General features: G+C 41.7%; 1 protein-coding gene across 1 annotated transcript in view; it reads right to left on the reverse strand.

The window, feature by feature from the left end:
• The window catches only part of LOC121384949 (lamin Dm0-like), a 53,215-nt gene that overhangs the window by 11,419 nt on the left and 20,300 nt on the right, over positions 1 to 21,496 (reverse strand). Inside the window, exons 2-7 of the mRNA XM_041515444.1 lie at positions 20,096 to 20,228; positions 19,284 to 19,433; positions 12,776 to 12,946; positions 11,120 to 11,245; positions 2,768 to 2,988; positions 1,325 to 1,547 (exon numbers count right to left, since the gene is read on the reverse strand). Coding sequence (XP_041371378.1) covers positions 1,325 to 1,547; positions 2,768 to 2,988; positions 11,120 to 11,245; positions 12,776 to 12,946; positions 19,284 to 19,433; positions 20,096 to 20,228 — 1,024 coding nt within the window. The remainder of the gene's footprint in view (positions 1 to 1,324; positions 1,548 to 2,767; positions 2,989 to 11,119; positions 11,246 to 12,775; positions 12,947 to 19,283; positions 19,434 to 20,095; positions 20,229 to 21,496) is intronic.

A 21,496-nucleotide genomic window follows, 5' to 3' on the forward strand; every position in this document is an offset into this window, starting at 1 on the left:
CAGTCTATTGTTAGCCAGTCATATACACTTTTGGGTGAATTTTCTTAAACGTAGGTATCTAAGCATTCTAATTATACATTTGGCCCATTATCTTTATTAAACAAGCATTCTGAGAGTACTGCATGTCCCCTACAGAGTCAAAACTTTTTCATGCCTTTTAAATTCAAGGGCCATAACTCTGTGAAAAATGGGGAAATTGCCATGAAAGAAAGAAGTGTTTTATTTAACGACGCACTCAACACATTTTATTTACAGTTATATGGTGTCAGACATATGGTTCAGGACCACACAGATTTTGAGAGGAAACCCGCTGTCGCCACTACATGGGCTACTCTTCTGATTGGCAGCAAGGGATCTTTTATTTGCACTTCCCACAGGCAGGATAGCACAAACCATGGCCTTTGTTGAACCAGTTATGGATCACTGGTCGGTGCAAGTAGTTTACACCTACCCATTGAGCCTTGCAGAGCACTCACTCAGGGTTTGGAGTCGGTATCTGGATTAAAAATCCCATGCCTCGACTGGGATCCGAACCCAGTACCTACCAGCCTGTAGACCGATGGCCTGCCACGACGCCACCGAGGCCGGTAAATTGCCATGAACGATAAATTTAATCTGTAACAGCAGGGTTTGACAAATCCACTAGACCTCAGTCCCGGTTAGTGGAATTCTGGTCTGGGATAGCAGAAAATATCCATCTGTAATTTATATATATAGCTTCTATAGGTAGTACTAAACCAAATAACTTCCGGCTGGGTCAAAGTGCGAGGTGCACCGAACTTTTGATAGAGAAGTGAACACCACAAGTCCTGTGATTGGTTATAAATGTGAGTGTGTTGGTTGTAAAAAATAATAGTTTCATCTGGGTAAAAAAAAAATTGCAATTTTATTTCATCTAGTACCAATGTGTCAAGTAGCCTTGTGCTTGAAACATGTATGGGGTACCTGTAAAAAAAAGTACTCGAATTTTGTGCGAAACTAGGGTAGTCATAGACGCTACCCGTTATCTCAGAAACGAGCAGCTTGAACCCCATTTTTTTCTGATTCATTTTAAGTGTAAGGGGTGGTAGTATTTATATCCGTGGCGTTTATGTCGGTTGATACGTTGCAGGTAGGAGTTTTAGCCACATATGTTACTATTGTCGTCTATGGGATTTGATTTGGTAGTATACACCCTATAAGGGCTAGAGACTTTCTCAAACATTTGTCAAACACTGGTCAAACACTGAAGTCTTGATAAGACCGAACATTTGAAAGAGATGAAACCTAAAGTCCCCTCTAGTTGCACCGGTAGGGGACTACAAAAACACACCAAAAGTAATACCTTTTTAGTTGTGTTGTACAGCTTGATATACTGTCCATCGGGATCGACCTCATAAATCTCTATCCCGCCCTTCGCTGTCCCACTCGACGTGTAGCCACTGCTAGAACTTTCCTGTGAATATTCCTCCACCGTCTCGGCTCGCTTCCGCTTGGCACTGCGGCCGGATTTACTCGGAGTCTGTTTGAACGATGACGACTGCGACGTCTCTAGGGAAATGTTCAACCTGAAAAACAAAATGTGATTCAAGTTAAAGTTAAAGTTTGTCGTGTTTAACACGTGCACATTCAGAACAAGCTGTTGCAGCGCACGCCTGTTGTGGGCACAAGAGCCGACCCCTCCGTCCATGACAGGAAAGAATTTTTGCATTAGTAGCAAGGGATCTTTTATAGGCATCATCCCACAACAGTGTTTCTGCCAGAAAGAAAATTTTGGATATGGTGCTATGGAATTGAATATTTATAATGTGTGTTGAGGGTATGGAAGGCCTCCCCCAGAAAAAAAATAATGGGTTAGGTTTAGAGTTAGGGTTGAGAAAATCATGCAGTAATCATAACAGTCATTAATTTTGTGAAAAGGTCAACTTAAAGAAATAAAATCTGCCAAAACATTTGGGTATGGCGCCATACTTGTATTACCCCGACAAAAATCCTGCACAAACAGGATAGCACATACCACAGCCTTTGATATACCAGCTGTGGTGCACTGGCTGTAATGAGAAATAGCCCAATGGGCTAACTAACGGGGATTGATCCCAAACCGACAGCACCTCAAGCGAGTGCTTTATCCCTGGGCTACGTCCCGTCCCACCCCTTCAAGGATAAAGTTTGTTTTGTTTAACAGCACCACTAGAGCACTATGATTTATTAATCACTGGTATATTGGATGTCCAACATTTTGTCATTTTTGACACACAGTCTTGGAGGAAACTTTCCCATGGACAGGATGGCACATACAACGGCCTTTGGTATGCACTGGTTGAAATGGGGAAAACCGCAATTAGAGAATAGATCCAGTGAAGTGGTTCAATCCTATAACCCAAGCACCTCCAGTAAGCCGTTTACCAACTGTGCTAGAGAGGAAACAGCTACAAGACGTGACTGGTGGCATAAAAAGGAAGAAGCAGATGAAATTCACAAAGAACATGGATCAATCCTAGAGGATGGGGGTGGGGGTGGGAGAGGTTGGAGGTGGAATAAAATTGGAGATAGTTTATTTTGTTTAACAATACCACTAGAGCATATTGATTTATTAATTTTCAAACCTTTGGTAATTTTGACATTGTCTCAGAGAGGAAACCCACTACATTTTTTTTTAGTAGCAGCAAGGGATCTTTTATATGAAATGGGCCCACCGACGAGGATCGATCCCAGACTGTGCGCTTTTACCACTGGGCTACGTCCCACCCCGAAATTGGAGATGGGCAGAAGTAGTATTAACACTTGCCTAGCCTCCTCTCCCTCCAACAGTTTCCTGTAGGCGTCGATCTCCCGGTCCAGTTTGATCTTCGTGTCCATGAGGTCGGCATACTCCATCCGCTCCTCGTCCAGTGTGGCGCGCAGCTCAGCAATCTCGGAGTCTTTAGCGCGGATACGGATCAGCGACTCCTCTCGCTCACGAGACAACTGCATCTCCAGATCCTCGATACGCGCAGAACACGATGCATGCTACAAATAAATAAATAAATAAATAAATAAAATAAATCAATAAAACAAAGACATTTTTTTAAATATACAAAAAAAAAATTCTTAAATAAAAGGGCAAAAAAGAACTTAAAAGAAAAATTTATTTATTAAAAATAATGGACATGCATAAATAGCAATTTATCCTAATTATTATCAAGTTCAATATCATATACTAGTATTAATATTATTATTATTAGTATTAATATTATTGTATCAACCATTGGAAGCATTTTTGGACTAGAGTGTACCCAGTCCAGTATTCAAGAAGATATAGGATCGATCCCAGTCAACAGACAAGTAAAGCTTTCTCACATTACAGTTAATGTTTCCTGAATAATACAAGTTTTCCTACTTTCATTTTCTTGTTGACCATTTCGCAGAAATGTAATAGATATAGCCACTGATCAAACGATGTGCTTGGGCATTATCAAACAAACATTATCATCATTATTATATAGTAGAAAAAGCAACAAAATCCACCACCAGTCTTTCAGTTGAGTATCAAATAAGAGTTGGGGTAAGTTACTGATATACTGTATGAAGTGTCAATATCAAACAGGGGAGGTTAACTGAGTTATCTCTGGAACACCATTCAAAACTTATTCTCTTTTACACTAAAAACACCAACATTTTTGTGCTTCTCATTTTCATTAGTTTTAAGCTGTTTTCCCATCAGTCAAATTATTTACTGTTGTTTCTGTTTTAACTTAATTAAACTGTACACATCAAAACATGTGTTTGGCTAGTTCAGCTGAAAACTGGTTTCCTTCAGTCACACCTACACACATCAACATGTCAAGCTCCAGTGACTTCAAACATCCTCAGTATCAGTTTTCCATCAGCAATATTATTTACTGTTATTTCTGTTTTAACTTTAAATAAGCGCTACACATCAGTACATGTGGGTTTGGCTAGTTCAGCAAAAAAAACTGGTTTCCTTCAGTCACACCTACACACATTAACATGTCATGGTCCAGTGATTTCAAATATCTGTGATATCAATTGACAGCGACAATATGCATGATCTGAGTTAAACAGGTCAACCTGGTCAGCAGGTCAAAAATTACATTAAGGCGTTTCCTTACATTGTGACAAATATGTTAATTTATAAATGGAGTACTCAACACAAAAGTAAGGAAGGAAATGTTTTATTTAACGACACACTCAACACATTTTATTTACGGTTATATGGTGTCGGATCAACACAAAAGAAAGCGGAAAGAAATGAACGATCATACATTGCAGTGAAACCCCATTAAACTGAACACCCACAGAACCAAAGTGTTTTGTTTAACGACACCACTAGAGCACACTGATTTATTAATCATATGCTGTTGGATGTCAAACATTTGGTACTTCTGACTTAGTCTTAGCCTAGAGATGAAATCCACGACATTTTTCCATTAGTAGCAAGGGGTCTTTTATATGCACTATCCCAGACAGGATAGCACATACCATGGCCTTTGATATACCATTTTCCCTGTTTCCCCTGTCCTGTGGGTACCCAGCAATAAACTCGCTCTGGGTGGAAGCCTCTACAGGGATGTGAACTCAGTACCAACCATTCTTAAGTCTGATGGCTTAACCACTACACCACCGAGGTTAGTCACCCAGACTTTCTGCCAGAGGGTAACATGGGTATGACGCCATACCAAAATTGTTTTGCAGATTTTTTCTTTAAAGTTAACCTTTTGACAAAATTAATTACTCTTATCATTACTGTATGATTTTCTTAACCCTAACCCTAAACTTAACCCATTTTCTTTCTGGGGGAGGCCCGCTCCAATACCCCCTGTTAACTGTGGTTGCATTCAGTTCCATAGCATCAGACCCAAAAATTTCTTTCTGACAGAAACACTGCAGTGATATATTCATATGGTGTCATTAACGGTACAACTTCAAAATCAATAAATAAAAGGTAGATAATCATAATCAAGTGTACTTATTGCTTCTGTAAAGCTATGGGCCTGTTGAGTAAATGTGTTTGATATTCAGGTAGTTCCCCTCCCCACCAGCCCCTCCACATTATGTGCAAACATGCTACTTACTAATCAACTACCACAATTTAGATAATCATGATCAAGCATCAGTTGGCAAGGATCAATGTCCGAGAACCAAATACAAGAATATTCCTGAGGGATTAAATTAATGGATGCCAGATGTCCGTAGTCAGCTCATAATAAAAGTAATGGAATATGATTAATTACAAGAAACAAAACAATAATAATAACAGTCACCTGACCACTAACATGACAATGAAAAAGCATGTACTGTTGTCGAGGAAACATTATCCACATTGTCAGTCGTTATATCCAAAGCATTTTTTTTAAACGACACCACTAGAGCACACTGAATTATTAATCGTCAGCTACTGGATGTCAAACATTTGGTAATTTTGACACAGTCTTTGAAAGGAAACCCACTATAATTTTCCGTTAGTAGCAAGGGATCTTTTATATGCACCATCCCAGACAGGATAGCACATACCATGGCCTTTGATATACCAGTTATGGTGCATTGGCTGGACCGTGCATCATGCGAGTGCTTTACCACTTGGCTATGTCCTGCCCCATATCCAAACAAATGCACGAAAATACAAACTTGTGAAACATATTTTAAATGAGCCTTTTGGTGACTATAATATCATAATCAAAGATATTTGTCAAATTCAACTTTACTTTTCTAATAATACAAAAAGCAAAAGATGGCTTAACATAACTTAATAGTTTATACATTAGTGACACATAGTTGCTACCAAATGTAGCCATTTTCTGCCCTCTACATTGAGACTATTTGGTTGCATACGCGACCGGTTTTTTTCATTTGGTGACTAAAACATTTCATATTATCTATATATATATATATATATATATATATATATATATATATATATATATATATAAAATAGAAGTAGGTGCCATCTAGCTCCTAGATAGAAAAGTTAACATAGAGGGCTGCATTTTGAAGCATATTACTTAAAATAAAAAAATTAAATTAAATTTTGTATTTTATAAGTTAGACTAAACACTTGAATATATTCCCACATAAAACTACTTTAAAATTAATTGAATCTATTCTTTAAGATATGGAATGTACCAACAAATCACAATTCCTCTAAACAAAATCCAAAAAGCAAGCCATGCTCAGTGTAACGTGACTTAAAAAGAAACACCTTTCAAACTCAACAATTATGACTATTTCTTAATCTTTATCTTAATTTGCTTTACACATAGTAATTTTATTTTGTTTTAAAGCATATCAACTATCCTCCTAATAAAAAAGAAAATGTTGGTCAAGTTAAAGAAGCAAATATTTTTAAAACGTAATCACAGCACATGCATATTTAAACATTTTAAAACTAATATAAAGAAACACACTTAAAGAAAGTAGTATTAAAAATGATACCTCTCTTATTATCTCCCCTGAAACCAACCTGGCGTAAGATGTCCCTGGTTTCATGGGGTACGTGACAAACGAATACATATTCCTGACAACCAATACTGATTAAGCAAACATCAGATGACAAAATGACTGCCATATCACAAATGTTAAGATTCCAAGTTCCACTTGTGTGTACGCTATAATCTCCATTAATTATTTATGGCGGTGATCAAGAATTACATCTGGTAATACATTAGCTACGTGTTGTGCACACACCTGTACCGCAGCACTGATGAAATGAGGTAAAAACAGTGATGTTGTGTTGACACGCGAAATACGACACATCCGTACCATCTTGTAATCTAGCAAAAGGTTTCTAGGCTACTACATGTACTGAAAACGAATGTGTGTACTCTGAAGTAAATATTTGTGCTATCTGTTTTCATTGCTACATAATTTTATGTTTTAATTCAACATCATTTGTCAACATAATCCAAATAATAGGCTTTCAGTCTTGCACTCCCACTTATGACTAAAATAACAACAACTAAACATCAGGTCACAGATCAAAATATCCACATCTTTTAGTATACTGATAGAAACAAATCAGGGAACACATAAATAGTGACAGCAGATATTGACGCTACCAGAACCCTCATCCACTGTATCAGGAAGGGCAGGACATAGCCCAGTAGTAAAGCGCTCGCTTGATGCACCGTCAGTTTAGGATCGATCCTAATTGGTGGGCCCATTGGACCATTTCTTGTTCTAGCTAGTGCCCCACAACTGGTGTATCAAAGACAGTGGTATGTGTTATCCTGTCTGTGGGATGGTGCATATAAAGAATCTCTTCCTACTAATGAAAAAAAAATCTAGTTAGTTTCCTCTCTAAGACTATATGTCAAAGTTACCAAATGTTTAACATCCAATAGCTGATGATTAATAAATCAATGTGCTCTAGTGATGTCGTTAAACAAAGTAAACTTCTTCGCCCAGTGGTACAACGCTCGCTTGATGTGCTGTCAGTTTGGGATCAATCCCAGTCAGTGGGCCCAATGTGCTATTTCTCGCTCCAACCAGTGCACCACGACTGGTACATCAAAGGCCGTGGTATGTGCTATCTTGTCTATGGGATGGTGCATATAAAAGATCCCTTGCTGCTAATCGAAAAGAGTAGCCCATGAAGTGGCGACAGCAGGTTTCCTCTCTCAATATCTGTGTGCTCCTTAACCATATAACCGTAAATAAAATGTGTTAAGTGCGTAGTTAAATAAAACATTCCCTTCCTTCTTCCATAGTATCAGGAAGTCAATGCTTACAGTACTGACATTCAGTCCTACATGAGGCGAGCCGATATATTTTAACATGCTCATATACCACATAGGTCTCGAACATATCTGTCCCGGGTCCCATTGCTGGATAGCCAGAAGCCCGATATAACCTACATGATCGTTGTATTTTATTCAGGCATGATTACTCTAAAATTTAATTACATCAGACTTCAGATACCATGTGTCCACTTTTTTCTTTTCATCAGTATATTTTAATTGTCCTAAACTGTACAGTTATGCCCACATATTACTGATTAATCATCCTAGATCAAGGATTGTAAATAAATAATGAAAGTTAAGAACCAATGGACTTTGTTTACTTAATGGCTTTAACATGTACGAGTCTAGCAGATACTCATGACACTAGACATACCTAATGAGAGAAGAAACCCAGTTTAAAGGGTTAATAGAGGTAGCTTCTTTTGCAGGTCTGTTTCGCTTATTTTGTGTGTGTGTGTGTGTGTGTAGGTATGCATTGTGTGTGTATGTGTATGTGTGTGTATGTATGCATTGTGTGTGTATGTGTATGTGTGTGTCTGCATTGCATTGTGTGTCTGCATTGTGTGTGTGTGTGTGTGTGTGTCTGTGTATGTCTGCATTGTATATGTGTATGTGTGTCTGCATTGCATTGCATTGTGTGTGTGTGTTTGTATTGTGTGTGTGTGTGTGTGTGTGTGTGTGTGTATGTCTGCATTGTGTGTGCGCGCGCGCATGTGCTCCCATGAGTGTGTGCATGTGTGTATTTGTGTTCGGATGCTTACACCACATTCATTCTCTCATTTACATAATAATCCTTACAGTTCTATCCTACTCTCTGCAGAAAAAAACAGAACAGTTACTTCTATAAATGGCCGACCTTTGATAACATCATGTGAAGTACACTTGTTAAATTCCAACATGTACAGTTTGTTTTCTGACAAGCTTCTCGCATTAACAAACCCTGTCACTGTGGGTGTTAATGAAAGCCTCAGATTTGCTTATCAGTGACTCCACCATATCCTCCAACAAGCCCCTGTGTTTATAAAAGTCTAAATTCAAGGCTTGTACAAACAGCCTGTAGTAATGTAGTAAAGAGATTATTTCATTCACCGTCCAGGGCTCACCCTGTCCAGTGCCAAATTAGCCAATTGCTAATTTTTATACAAAGTGGCTACATTATTTAATATTTGGCTAATAAAATTGTTGTCAAATTAACCACATTTTGTCAAGAAAATACTCAAAATATCTAAAAATTGGTTAAAGCACAATTTGTTCCAGCATGAGCCCTGATTGGCCCTTGTTTTTATTTACCGACAGAAGTTGTATGGTAAATGGGAGGACTGTAGCACCAGCCTTGGTGGCGTTGTGGTTAAGCCATTGAACATACAGCTGGTAGGTACAGAGTTCGCAGCCCGGTACCGGCTCCCACACAGAGCGAGTTCTTAAGGACTCAGTGGGTAGGTGTACGGCCACTACACCCTCTTCTCTTTCACTAACCAACTAACAACTAACTCACTGTCCTGGACAGACAGCCCAGATAGCTGAAGTGTGTGCCCAGGACAACATGCTTGAACCTTAATTGGATATAAGCATGAAAATAAGTTGAAATGAAAAAGGACTGTAGCTCAGTGGTAAAAAACTTGACTGGGGGCATCTGATGTACAGGTTAAGTTGGTTTTGTTTCACGACATCACTAGAGCACATTGATTTATTAATCATCGGCTATTGGATGTCAAATATTTGGTAATTCGGACATAACAGAAGCAAAAAAAGCTACATTTTTCCCATCAGCGGCAAGGGATCTTTTATAAGCACTTTCCCACTGATAGTCATGGTGCACTGGCTGGAACGAGAAACAGATTAATGGGCAACAGACAGGGATTGATCCAATAAGCCAAGCATGTCAGACGAGTGCTCTACCAACAGAGCTAAAACCTGCACCCACTGCATCTTGGTAATGTCTGGAGGTAGCACTAAACCAAATAACTTCCGGCTGGGTCAAAGTTCGATGTACACCAAACTTTTGATAGCGAAGATAACATCACAAGTCCTGTGATTAGTTATAAATGTGAGTGTGTTGGTTGTTAAAAAAAAAAAAAAAGTTTCATCTGGGCTAAAAATGTATTTCATTTTATTTCATCTAGTGCCACTATGTCAAGTAGTCTTGTGCTTGAAACATGTATGGGTACCTGTAAAAAAAGTACTCAAATTTTGTGCGAAACTAGGGGTGTTGTAAAAACATCTGGTTATACTGAAAATGAGCCATGAAAGGTACCATTTTTTTCAGTTAATACTTAGGGGTTGTAGTACTGATATTTATCGGTCATAGTTTGGTTGATATATTGCATAGTGTTTTTAAACACAAGCGTTAACACAGTTGCCTATGGGATTTTATTTGGTATAGTATAACCTGGAGATACAGGCTTTGGTGGTATATTGGTCACACTTAAGATTAATAATAAGTACTCAACAGGTACATTCAAGGCCACTACAGCCACAGCTCTCTCTCTCACTAACCATTAACCCACTGTTCTGGACAGACAGCCCAGTTGAGGTATATGTATGCCCAAGAACAGTGTGCTTTCACCTAAATTGGATATGAGCACAAAAATAAGTAAACCAGCAAGACTGAAGTCGTGAGTCCAAACTTTTCAAAGTGTAGTAAGCATGGACCTAGGTGTGAGCTAAAAAACACAATTTAGTAGTGTGTAAAATAAACGTTCTTAAAAAAAAAAAAAAATCATGATAAAACTTATAATTTTTGTAATAATATAATTTAACATATATAAACCATAGAAATTATTCCACAGTCGTATATTCTAGCAACATCAAGTTCAGTCTAAAGCTGACTTTCCATATGTACAATTATTGAGTCCATCATCAATCATATGCAAAAACACTCACCTGCTTAACTTATTGTACTCTTTCCATATGGCTGTAAGTGTCCGTCACATGTCATCCGACTTTGTTTTATTAGCAACCCAATGCATATATATTTACAAATGAAATGCCGTTGCAGAACTGGAATTTCCTGCAGTCAAGTCATACTCCTTGGGCTTTTCTAATTTTTACAGAACAGTGCATAAAAGCATGCATTGAAATAACCTGTCAATCCATGACGTTGTATATGTGGAAAGTGTTTTCAGATGTGACAAATGTAAGTCAGACTGACAAATAATGTGTGACATACAAGTAACGACTTATGACGTACAAATGAAAAGCCAGCCTTAATGTGTAATGTGTAAACAACAGTTTATATAGAAATCAATTGAAGTGCTTCCATATGTACGCAATGTGTGATACATTAATTCCCGAACACATCAGTGATTGTTCCAATATGCACCACGCACTACGCACACAATAAGTGTACGTGTACATATGATTCCTAGCTTAAGTCTTTTAAAACGTGTGCTGTATTTTACCTCTGATCTCAGTTTGGCGAGTTCCGCCGACAGTTCGTCGAACTTTGTGCGAGTCTGTCGCAGTTCCTCCCACGCGGTCCCTGCTGATGCTCCATTTCGGTCAACCTGTGTCTGCAGCTCCGCGATCTGAAAACACAAATACATTTATAATTGTTTTTGTAAACCTCGAAGGCCTGATTTAAATACAAAAGGCTTAAATCTTGCCTACACTCATGTCAGAAACAATTACATACATCTGCCAAATCATTCAGTTCACAAACAGACCGAATACTGTAAAATGGGTATTATTCGTGAATTGTGCAATTTTCGCATTTTTCATTTAGCTGCAAAAATTACACTTACGCAAATAACAAAATTCATTAGAACAAACAACAAAACAAAAAACAAACAGTTTAGCAATTTTGACATGCTGTTCTGCAATCATACAGTCTATATTCATCTTGTTTTTGTTTACGATTTGTAGAAGTGTTTAATTTATCAACGCCATCATTGGCGGGCCTGTGTCGATTGAATTTCTTCGATCGTTAAACACGTTGAAGGGTCAGATAAACCAACAGTTTCAAGTTTGTCCGCGCTTTTTTTAACCACTGCAAAATTGAACCTGCCATAACACTGTTTTTGTGAAGAATGATAAATGTAGTTGATTTTTGGAACAGACATTCTTACTGGTATTGTTAAGCTGTGAATAAACATTTAGAAATTAGTATAATGAGCCATTTTTAATTGGCCAATCAAAATAAGAGACACAAATGGTTTTGTAAACTTCTGGAAGTCATCAACAAGTGACAAAAACAAAAGAGGTGAGACGTTTTTAACAACCGGTGTTTAAACATTAAAACAAGATTACTAGTACAAGTGTTTGTCGTTATTTCACACTTTCTGGTGAGTTGATTGAACCACATCCTGGATTAATTTCATCAATTGTACACACAGTGTGGTCGCCACTGGACATGTGGCTGCAGCACTAGCGGAGTCGCTCAGAAAGGGATAATGTCGATTTAATGTTATGTACCAAAGTATAGTTTTGTACGTGTTAGTAATTTAAAAAACAAACAAAACCATGACACCGCGAAAATTAAAAACCGCGAACTGCCTGCATTTTTGATATCGCGAAAATTTACTGCCGTGAATAATACCCGTTTTACAGTAGTTAACACGAAATACAAAGCTCAGTTGGTCTTTTCTCAAGCCGATCTGAACCATGAATTACTATTTAAACAACAAGGCACCAATACCCAGAATCATTAATGCTTTATCTGAACAATGCATATTATTTCTATGAGTAAAAATAAATAGGGTAATTTATGGGAGTAATAATAAATTATGCTATAAATATCTATAAATTAGATAAATATTTTACATACTGAATCTTTACATGCTTTCAAACATAGGTGTGGCATCGCAGCCTGTATGACTGCTCACAGCTGCGATACATCTAACTTCTAACATCTTAGTATAAACCACAGAACCGTTTACACACTGTACATATCAATACTGACAATAGTGTAATGGCGGGCGTTGGGGTGGCACTGATGGTTTTACATAGAGAATAAGTAATTAATGATATCGGAGTATATTCCAGTTCTATCTTCAGTCTGTGTATTAGGTGTGTTGGGGGAGGGAGAAGGTGAGATACGTGTTACGGGGGTACAATACCTTGCTCTCGTAGAGTATTTCCAGTTCTATCTTCATTTTGTTGAGCTCCACCTCATGCACCTCCCGCATCTCGCGCAGTGCATCCAGCAGTTTGGCCTCATACTCCTCCTGTAGTCGACCGTCCACCTGCTCCAGCTCCGTCGTTGTGCGGACTCGACTCTCCTCAAGTTGCTGTAACACGGAACACAGCAGCACGTCAAACACTGATTAACACAGTCACAAAATAACAAATTCTGACATCTCCATTAATAAGATTCTAACAATCTTCAGCATCCATGCCAGGTAATAACGAGTTTCAACTGAAATTCACTAAAAGCACTATTCAACTTTAAGATGAAAAAATCATATTGGCGAATTTATTTTCATAAAAATAGTATGATGATTATAACAATTTCGTAACTTTGTTAACGTACACCTTCAGCATGGGAACAATCAAGGCGAGCTGAAGATCACCCTCCTTAAATGAGTGCCAGGTAGATACATTATCCACAAACAAGTGCACCTCCCCCCCACTGAAGTGGTCTGGTCCGAACATCCCAACAGCCAATGGGATGGCCTAAATTCTTCTCTGCATACTGCTCTCTAGTTCCGGTCACATGACTGTAACTTCCTTCTTTTTCCCTGAGCGCATCGCACGGAGAACAGGAAGCGGGGAGGCCCGGGCGGGATGAATCTTGAGGACAGGTAATGTATCTATAAAAGAGAAAACACTCAAGTTTTCTCCATTTCTATAGACATTACCTGTCCTCAAACAAGTGCAGCATTCAACAGATGGTGGTGGGTGCCGAGATCCGTAGATGCTTGTGATAACTCCCCAACCGGAAAGAGGCTGACTAGTGGAAGAATAAGGCCAACCTTGGTAAGCCCTCATCCTAGGGATGCCCGTCACAGACCAATGCAGGTGATGTTAGTAACAACAACCAGAATGGTGGCATCCGTCAGCAGTGGCAGGTACGGCTCCTAGAACACATGGACCAGGAGGCGGAAGCCACATCTCATGCTGGTTCTGACAGGGTGGGAAGACGTAGCCACCAGGGATGCAGGTGTTAGGTAACCCTCACGTATTGAAGTGTTATAGTTTTTCAATAACAAGCGACAACCTAATGAGGTGCATCCGTCAGAACATTGAACAAAACAAGACCCCCGAGTGTTTTCTGTCTAGTACACCAAAGATCTGTTAGTTCAATAACGACAACCAATAACCACATGCAGTGCAGGGTAAAGGTTATCGAGACAAAAGTTCCGGCACCAGTACGTGAACTGTGCAAAAGAACAAAAGTCTAAGCAATCCTCATCTGTCTATTCGATGGACATCTCGGTATGCAGCCCAGAATCAGACAGACATCAACGGCGACGAGGACGGCTTGTATTCAACAGAGTCTGTGCAGCAACAACCGGACCCAGATGATGGAACCCCTCAACGTCTTCTGTGGTGACATCCCTCAGATAATAGTTGGCGAAGATGGAGTCCGTAGCCCAGAACCAACCAGTGATAATGTGCTGAATGGGTGTGTTGCAGTGCAGGGACATCGTGGCAGCCAAGGCACGGAGTTCATGCGGATTAGAAGCAGACGGAGCAGGTAAACCCTCCTTCTGATAGGCGGTCAGGATAGAAGACCGGATCCAGGTGGCCACCGTGTTCTTGGTAAGGTCCCTCAACCGACTCTGGTTACAGGAAAGGAAAAGTCTTTTGCGATGTTGTCGAAAAGATCTGGTCCTCTCGATGTACTGGTGCAGGGCTCTGACAGGGCACAACGCCAAGTCCTCAACGTCCGCCGGACCAACGATAGAGGAGAGGGCCTGCACAACATACGAACGAGGCGCTTGGTCTGGTAACTGATTCTTTGCAACAAAGTTCATGAGTAACCCCAAGTTGACTGCACGCCGATCTTGGTGAAAACGTACCAAGTCTACATCAAGAGCATGGAGTTCTGAGACACGGGCAGCCGTGGCAAAACCGTAAGTAAAAAACACCGTCTTCCGCATCAAGTCTTGCAGGGAAGAGGATTCGATCGGCTCATAAGGTGCGGTCGATAACGCTCGTAACACCAGATTCAGGTCCCATCTTGGTGGCCGAAACCGGTGTACTTGATCATCAAGGCGAAACCCTTTGATCATCTTATGGATCTCAGGAATACCCGATAACTTCGTTCCAGTAGCGACATCACGAACAGTAGCGATGACCGAAACGTACCCAGCGATGGTAGACCCCTTTAATCGTAAAGTGGTCCGCAGATACAGCCAAAAAAACCCAGCAAGACGAAGTATCTGGATCGTCTGAGGTTTGAGGTTTTGCCGGAAACACCCTCGGTGAAAGCAAAGCCATCTGACGTTAGTAGTAGATGATCTGTGCGCTTTCAAAATGGCCGCCGTAGACTGTGAAGAAAAACCTTTCTTTCTCAAACTCTTGGCGATAAAGTCCACGCGTGCAGTTGGAACAACTGCGGACGTGGATGGTATAGTCTTGACGTGGGATGCAGCAACAGATGATCCCAGTCTGGCAGCGGTAAAGGATGTGGATCGGCAAGACGTATTAGATCTGGATACCACATCCTGGATGGCCACATTGGAGCAATGAGTAACAGGCGACAATGGTACAGCTGAAACCTCTGAAGCACCCTTGGAAGGAGGATTCGTGGAGGAAAAGCGTACGCGTCCATCTGTTCCCAGCTGATGGCCAAGGCGTCGAGATCCAGAGCTTCGGGATCCAGCACCGGAGACACGTAAACCCTCAGCTGATGGTTGAATCGTGTGGCGAAGAGATCGATGTTTGGTGTCCAAAGTCTGTCGCACACCCATCGAAACGCTTCGGGATGGAGCATCCATTCCGTCGGCTGTGGAGACGACGGCCGAGACAGTGTGTCGACTAGTACATTGGAAACCCCTGGAATATGGCGAGCCCGAAGTTGCAACGGAATCTCGTCAACCAGCTTGTAGAGACGATAAGTCAACTGCAGCAGACTGCTGGAGTGGGTTCCGCCCTGACGGTTGATATAAGCCACCGCGGTAGTACTGTCTGTGGCTACCATGAGAGAGGCGCCTGACAGCATCTCTCGCCAATGAAAGATGACGTAACTGACAACATCTCCAACAGGTTGATGTGTAGATCGGCTTCATCTGGAAACCACAGCCACCAACAGGGACTGGACTGCAAGGCGACTGGTAACCGGATCAGCAAATCTGCGTTATTGTACTGAATGCATGGATTCAGAAACAAACTGGATACCGCGACCTCTAAGCATAAAATGTTGCGCCGACGTCAAAATTACTCTTGCAATGATACTTCATGAAACAGTAATAGAGTGATTCAGGAATCAAGACATCGGAAACAGCGACCCCGTGATACAGGCAGAGAGCCAAGACAGCGTAGCAACTCGCTACGCTACATGCCCGATATACCTGGAAGTGAAGCAACGCAAAACAGCAAACCGGCTAAAATCCACGGCCGTCACACCACCCGGTGCGAAACAGCAGCAGAGACCATCTAGACAGCATCGGTCACGAACTCTGGCGGTAACAACAGTAAACGTCAGTGAGTTGATAAGCCGCAATGAACCATAGGAAAACGGTGACGGTAAAACCCCCGTACCACGTGATGGCAACTGGATAACTTCCGGAACCAGCGGAAGTAGCGACTGTCTTGCATCGCCACCGGATATAGAGAACGATCTGCCGAATGTCGCTGAACCTTCCTCGAACAAAGAGAATATCGGTGCACGGGATCTCAACACAAGTGACCGGACCAGTAGACTTTCTTCGTCACCAACCCGGAACGCTTGTAACGTCGACCCCTTCACGGCAAAGAGCCGTATGTAGACCACAGGTCTGCCAAGATTACCGGCTTGTGCTGAAAGTCAAGAATGGATCGCTTCAGGCAAGTCGGTTGACGATAGTGTGCAATCGTAGTGCACATCGACGTCACGGAAGATATAAGGTAGACCAACATCAAAGTCGACGGCTAGAACAAGGCATATCCTCTGGCATCCTGCACATGAGGAGTTATGGTCGCCATGTACAACATGTACGCTGAACTGAAGCCATCGACAGGACGTGCCAATCTGTAAGTTCTAGGAAGACGTCTGGTCCCGCCGGAAACAGCGTCATCCAAGGCCGGCGTCACACCGTTGAAGGATAGGTTGAAGACGGGATACGTTCGTTGTGACGAATGGGGAACGGCACAAACGAAGTCTACTCAAGTAAACCGACATCGGATCAGTCCTCAAACGGAAACCTTCTAGAATGGTGCGAGTGGACTGTGAAGTGACGAAAGCATATACACCGCAGCGAGACAAACAGTCACAGCCATGTGGGTCACTGCGTCCGGATCTTCTATAACGGAAGGTGCCGACGCATCATCTGGAAAATCGGTCAGTAACCTGGCACAGGCACTTCGATCCAATGTACTGGCTGCATCGGAAACACGGACCGTGGACGGTCCCGTCAGGAGCCGGTGTAACCCTGAACGCCGAATCAGCTGCCGACTGGTGTGGACGGTACGATGTACACGGACCGGCAGGAGCCGGTGGAACCCTGGACACTGCACCACTTCGATCGATCACGGGACGACGGTACCGAACGGTGAGCCGATGACGCAATTTTCCAATTCGTTACAGGGCTCCGTCTGCTTGCTGGAACAACGATACGCACGGGCCAGTTACTGGTAGCCGTGTAAACCGACGGGGGCCTGTGGCAGCCAACGATCGAATGCCGATATCTGCCGGTGGAACCTCCGTGGCGATCATCGAACCCGGACCCTTCTTGGCTGAAACCGGTGGATGGGCCAGCGGCGGTAGCATATCAGATATGACAGCCAGACAATCCCTCAGTGCACAAGTGGTCCGCCGCATCCAGATCTTCCAGCACCGCATGAACCGATACATCATCAGAAAGTCACGTAGCACCCGTGAACAGGCCAGTCGCTCTGGTCATGGCCCGATGGAGATACCGGAGAACCGGACCGTGGGCGGTCCCGTGTGGATACCAAGGAACGGATGACCACATCGTCGTTGGATGTGGCAAGGACGGCAACATGTCGTAGACAGCCGCCAAGCAATCCCTCATAGTCATATGGTCCGTAGAGTCGGGCTCTTCAATGACAGATGCCGCAGGCGCTTCATCACCAAAGTCTCGTAGAACTCGAGCACAGGCCAATCGATGTACCGTAATGGAAGCCGCTGGTTAAACCGGACCGTGGATGGTCCCGTCTAGCCCTCGGAGGCCTTGGAAGCCACATCAACTGAAGGTTGGCGCTGACGATCTATGGAACCCGTAGGGAGCCATACAGGTCATGTGGAACGGCTACGGTCCCGGCTCCGATGCGCCGAAGGGGACTTCCCCGCCGAAGATCGGTGAGCCTTGGAATCCGTGGAGCGTCTATCTGAATGAGCCGGCTTCTTAGAGGGCTGCGTAGAGACCGCAGGCCTGTCATCCGAAGTCTTAAGTAACGGTGGAGCTGAAGAAGCCGCACCCCCTGAAGAGGGGACTGGAACCGGACCTGACCCCGAACTCGCCGATTTAGGTAAGGTCGCCATTGACGCCATTGTTTCTTCCAGCATGGTCGGTAGAATTGAACGTAACTCTTCCGCCACGGAGTCAGCAATCGAAGGCGAAGATTCCACCTTCTTGGTCCTCGAAGATTCCACCTTCTTGGTCCTCGCTGACACCACCTTCAGGTAAGCCGCGAACTCGACATCAGACAAGCCCGCACAAAGGTCGCATCTAGAAGTGAGGCCACACGAACACGACAACCTGGGTCGCCGCCGGCTAACTTCTTCCAGCGTAACACGCTCGAACTAGTCGCCTGAACATTATCAGATATGATAATAGTAATTTTTCAATCTGTGAAAAGAAAGAAAAAACCAACCATAACACAAATACAAAGCCGGTAAATAAAGACGCCATTTTGCAAATGGCGTCCGACACGACAACCGGCGATATAACAACATTTCATGTAATTAACACTTGGCAAGTCAAGCGAAATACGCGAAAGACATATGAAAGCTAACGAAAGCTAACGAAAATTAAGGTGAAAAACATTTCACCCAAAACAAAGCCAGTCAACACAGACGCCATTTTGCAAATGGCGTCCGACACGACAACCGGCAATATAAAACAACATTTCATGTAATTAAACGCTTGGAAGTCAAGTGAAATACGCGAAAAGAAACATACGAAAGCTAATGAAAACGAAGGTGAAAAACATTTCACCCAAACACTAATACAAAACCAAAGGTCTTATAAAAGTTGACTCCAAACAGAGCCAAGCAAAAGGACGTCCAGACCCTTTAGCGAAGAGAGAAAAAAGAAGGAAGTTACAGTCATGTGACCGGAACGAGAGCAGTATGCAGTATAGAAGATTTAGAGACAACACTTGCGTGGGGGGGAGGTGCACTGTTTGAGGACAGGTAATGTCTATAGAAATATGTATAAGCTAAATGCTTACATTAACAAATCAGATGGTCCCAATAACCAATAAATGACATCCCCCTGATAATAAACATGGCCCTACCTGTTCGAAGACGGAACACTTGAAAGAGAGGTCTTCCTTCAAACTCTGCACGCGGTTCTCGAGATCGGCCGCTCGAAGAGATTCATCCTCCAGCTGCTTCCGCAACTTGGCCAGCTGTTTGTCAGCCGCATGGAGGTCTGCATGCAGGTTCTGTCAAAGGAAGGAAATTCTTTATTTAATGATGCACGTAACACATTATATTTACAGTTATAATTCACAAAGGTCTCTTAGGCTCTGCTAGACAACAAGTATTTTAGCATTGTACTGCAAGATTGGAAAGTTGCGAGAGTGTCTAAGTGAATTAGGCCCCTGGTACATACCGGTCCATGGCATTAACTTCATGACCATGAACATTCACACATCAAACACTCAATTAATCATACGTAAGATCAAAATAAAACTACCAAAATCTTTTTTTTAAGACACAATTAGTTGGGAGTTGTTGTTTTTTTACAATCAAACACATTAACGCATATTTTCAGTTCTCAGAGTCCTATACAGCAAAACCGTAACAACCAATAGCATTTTTTTAAGAACAACATTTACAGACGCGGATCCAGGATTTCTTGTAGAGGGTTGGGGGCATTAACAACCTATAACTTCTTAAATGGAAGCTGTGTATCAGCAGTGAATGAACTTTAAAATAAGTACAAATTTTTTTTTCATTGTGAGCATTGGGGTCCAAACCCTCTTGAACCACTGCTACCCCAAATCGATGCTTGAATTACCTCCACTGATTATGACCACAAACACAAGATGGATTGATAAACTTTGAACTATTTATCTCTTGCATAATTTTTTTTAAATCTTACAGCATTATCCTTCTCGAGCTGTTTCTTGCGCGACTCGCTCTCTGCGAGTTTGCCCTGCAGCTCAGCGAGCTGTGTCTCCAAGGTGACGACCTTCTTCTCAAGATTCTGGTAATCTCGGTCCTTTCGCAGGTATCTGAAAAACAATTAAATACAGAAATTATTCTGTGAACCATGATTCAGCATGAATCAACAATCTTTCTTCTCTGAACAAAGATGGAAATTAACAAGTTTTCCTTTCTGAACCATAGTGAGAATTAACAGGCAATTTCCCCCCTCTGAAACAATATGAATAACATGAATAACATGATTCCTTTTTCCTTTAGTTTTTGCAATCCTATTGCATGTGGGGGAGGGATACACCCCAGTGGCAAAGCGCTTGCCTGATGGGTGATCGGATTAGGATTGTTCCCTGTAGGTGGGCCCATTGGACTATGTCTCCTTTCAGCCAGAGCTTCACAAAGGCTATAGTATGTACTATCCTGTCTCAGAGATAATGCATTATAAAAGGACCCCTTCGGCTAATTAATTGAAAACAGTAACTCATGTAGTGGCAGCATCAGGTTTTCTCTCTAATTATCTCCGAGTTCCGTAACCATATAACCATAATTACAATGTCTTGTGTGCATTGTTAAATAAAACACTTCTTTCTTTCTTTTCTTATTGCATGCTTTGATAAATATAGAATATCAGATTACAACATTTTGATATTGTGTTTATTTGGTGAGGTTTGGTTGACACAAAACAGTGTACCAGGTGAGGAAGGAAGGAAGGGAATGTTTTATTAAATGACGCACTCAACTCATTTTATTTATGGTTACATGGCGTCAGGGTCTGCCAGAGGGTGAAACGGGTATGGCACCATATCCAAACATTTTGCAGATATTATTTTTATAGATTAACCTTTTGAAATTTAATTAATTACTCTTATCATTACTGTGATTTTCTTAATCCTAACCATAAACCATTTTCTTAATGGGGGAGCCCCCCCCCCCTCCCCCCCCGCCCCATACCCCCTGTTCACTGTAGTTGCATTCATTTCCATCACGCCATACTAAAAAATAACACTGCTCATTTCTTTTCATCTTAGCTCAATTGTTTTAACATGCTTATATACCACTAAGGTTTCAAGCATGTTTGTCCCGGGTCCCGCTCCTGGATAGCCATCAGTATAATTTGAATGACAAAGTTATGTAAGGAGAGGTAATTGAGTTGCCATTGCAAATTATTCTGTAATCATTTCTTCCTAAGATGTATTTTCAATTTAGACTCAAGATGACAACATGTCAAAGCTTTAAAATGATATGGCTTGCGAACAGTATTAAAACCAGAAGGTAACAAAGTTGCCTTGGTTTTTTTTCTTTTGTTTTTAATCATGGAGGCACATATATGATAGCAATCTGT

The sequence above is a fragment of the Gigantopelta aegis genome, chromosome 2, assembly GCF_016097555.1.
Source record: "Gigantopelta aegis isolate Gae_Host chromosome 2, Gae_host_genome, whole genome shotgun sequence".
Classification (NCBI taxonomy): domain Eukaryota; kingdom Metazoa; phylum Mollusca; class Gastropoda; order Neomphalida; family Peltospiridae; genus Gigantopelta; species Gigantopelta aegis.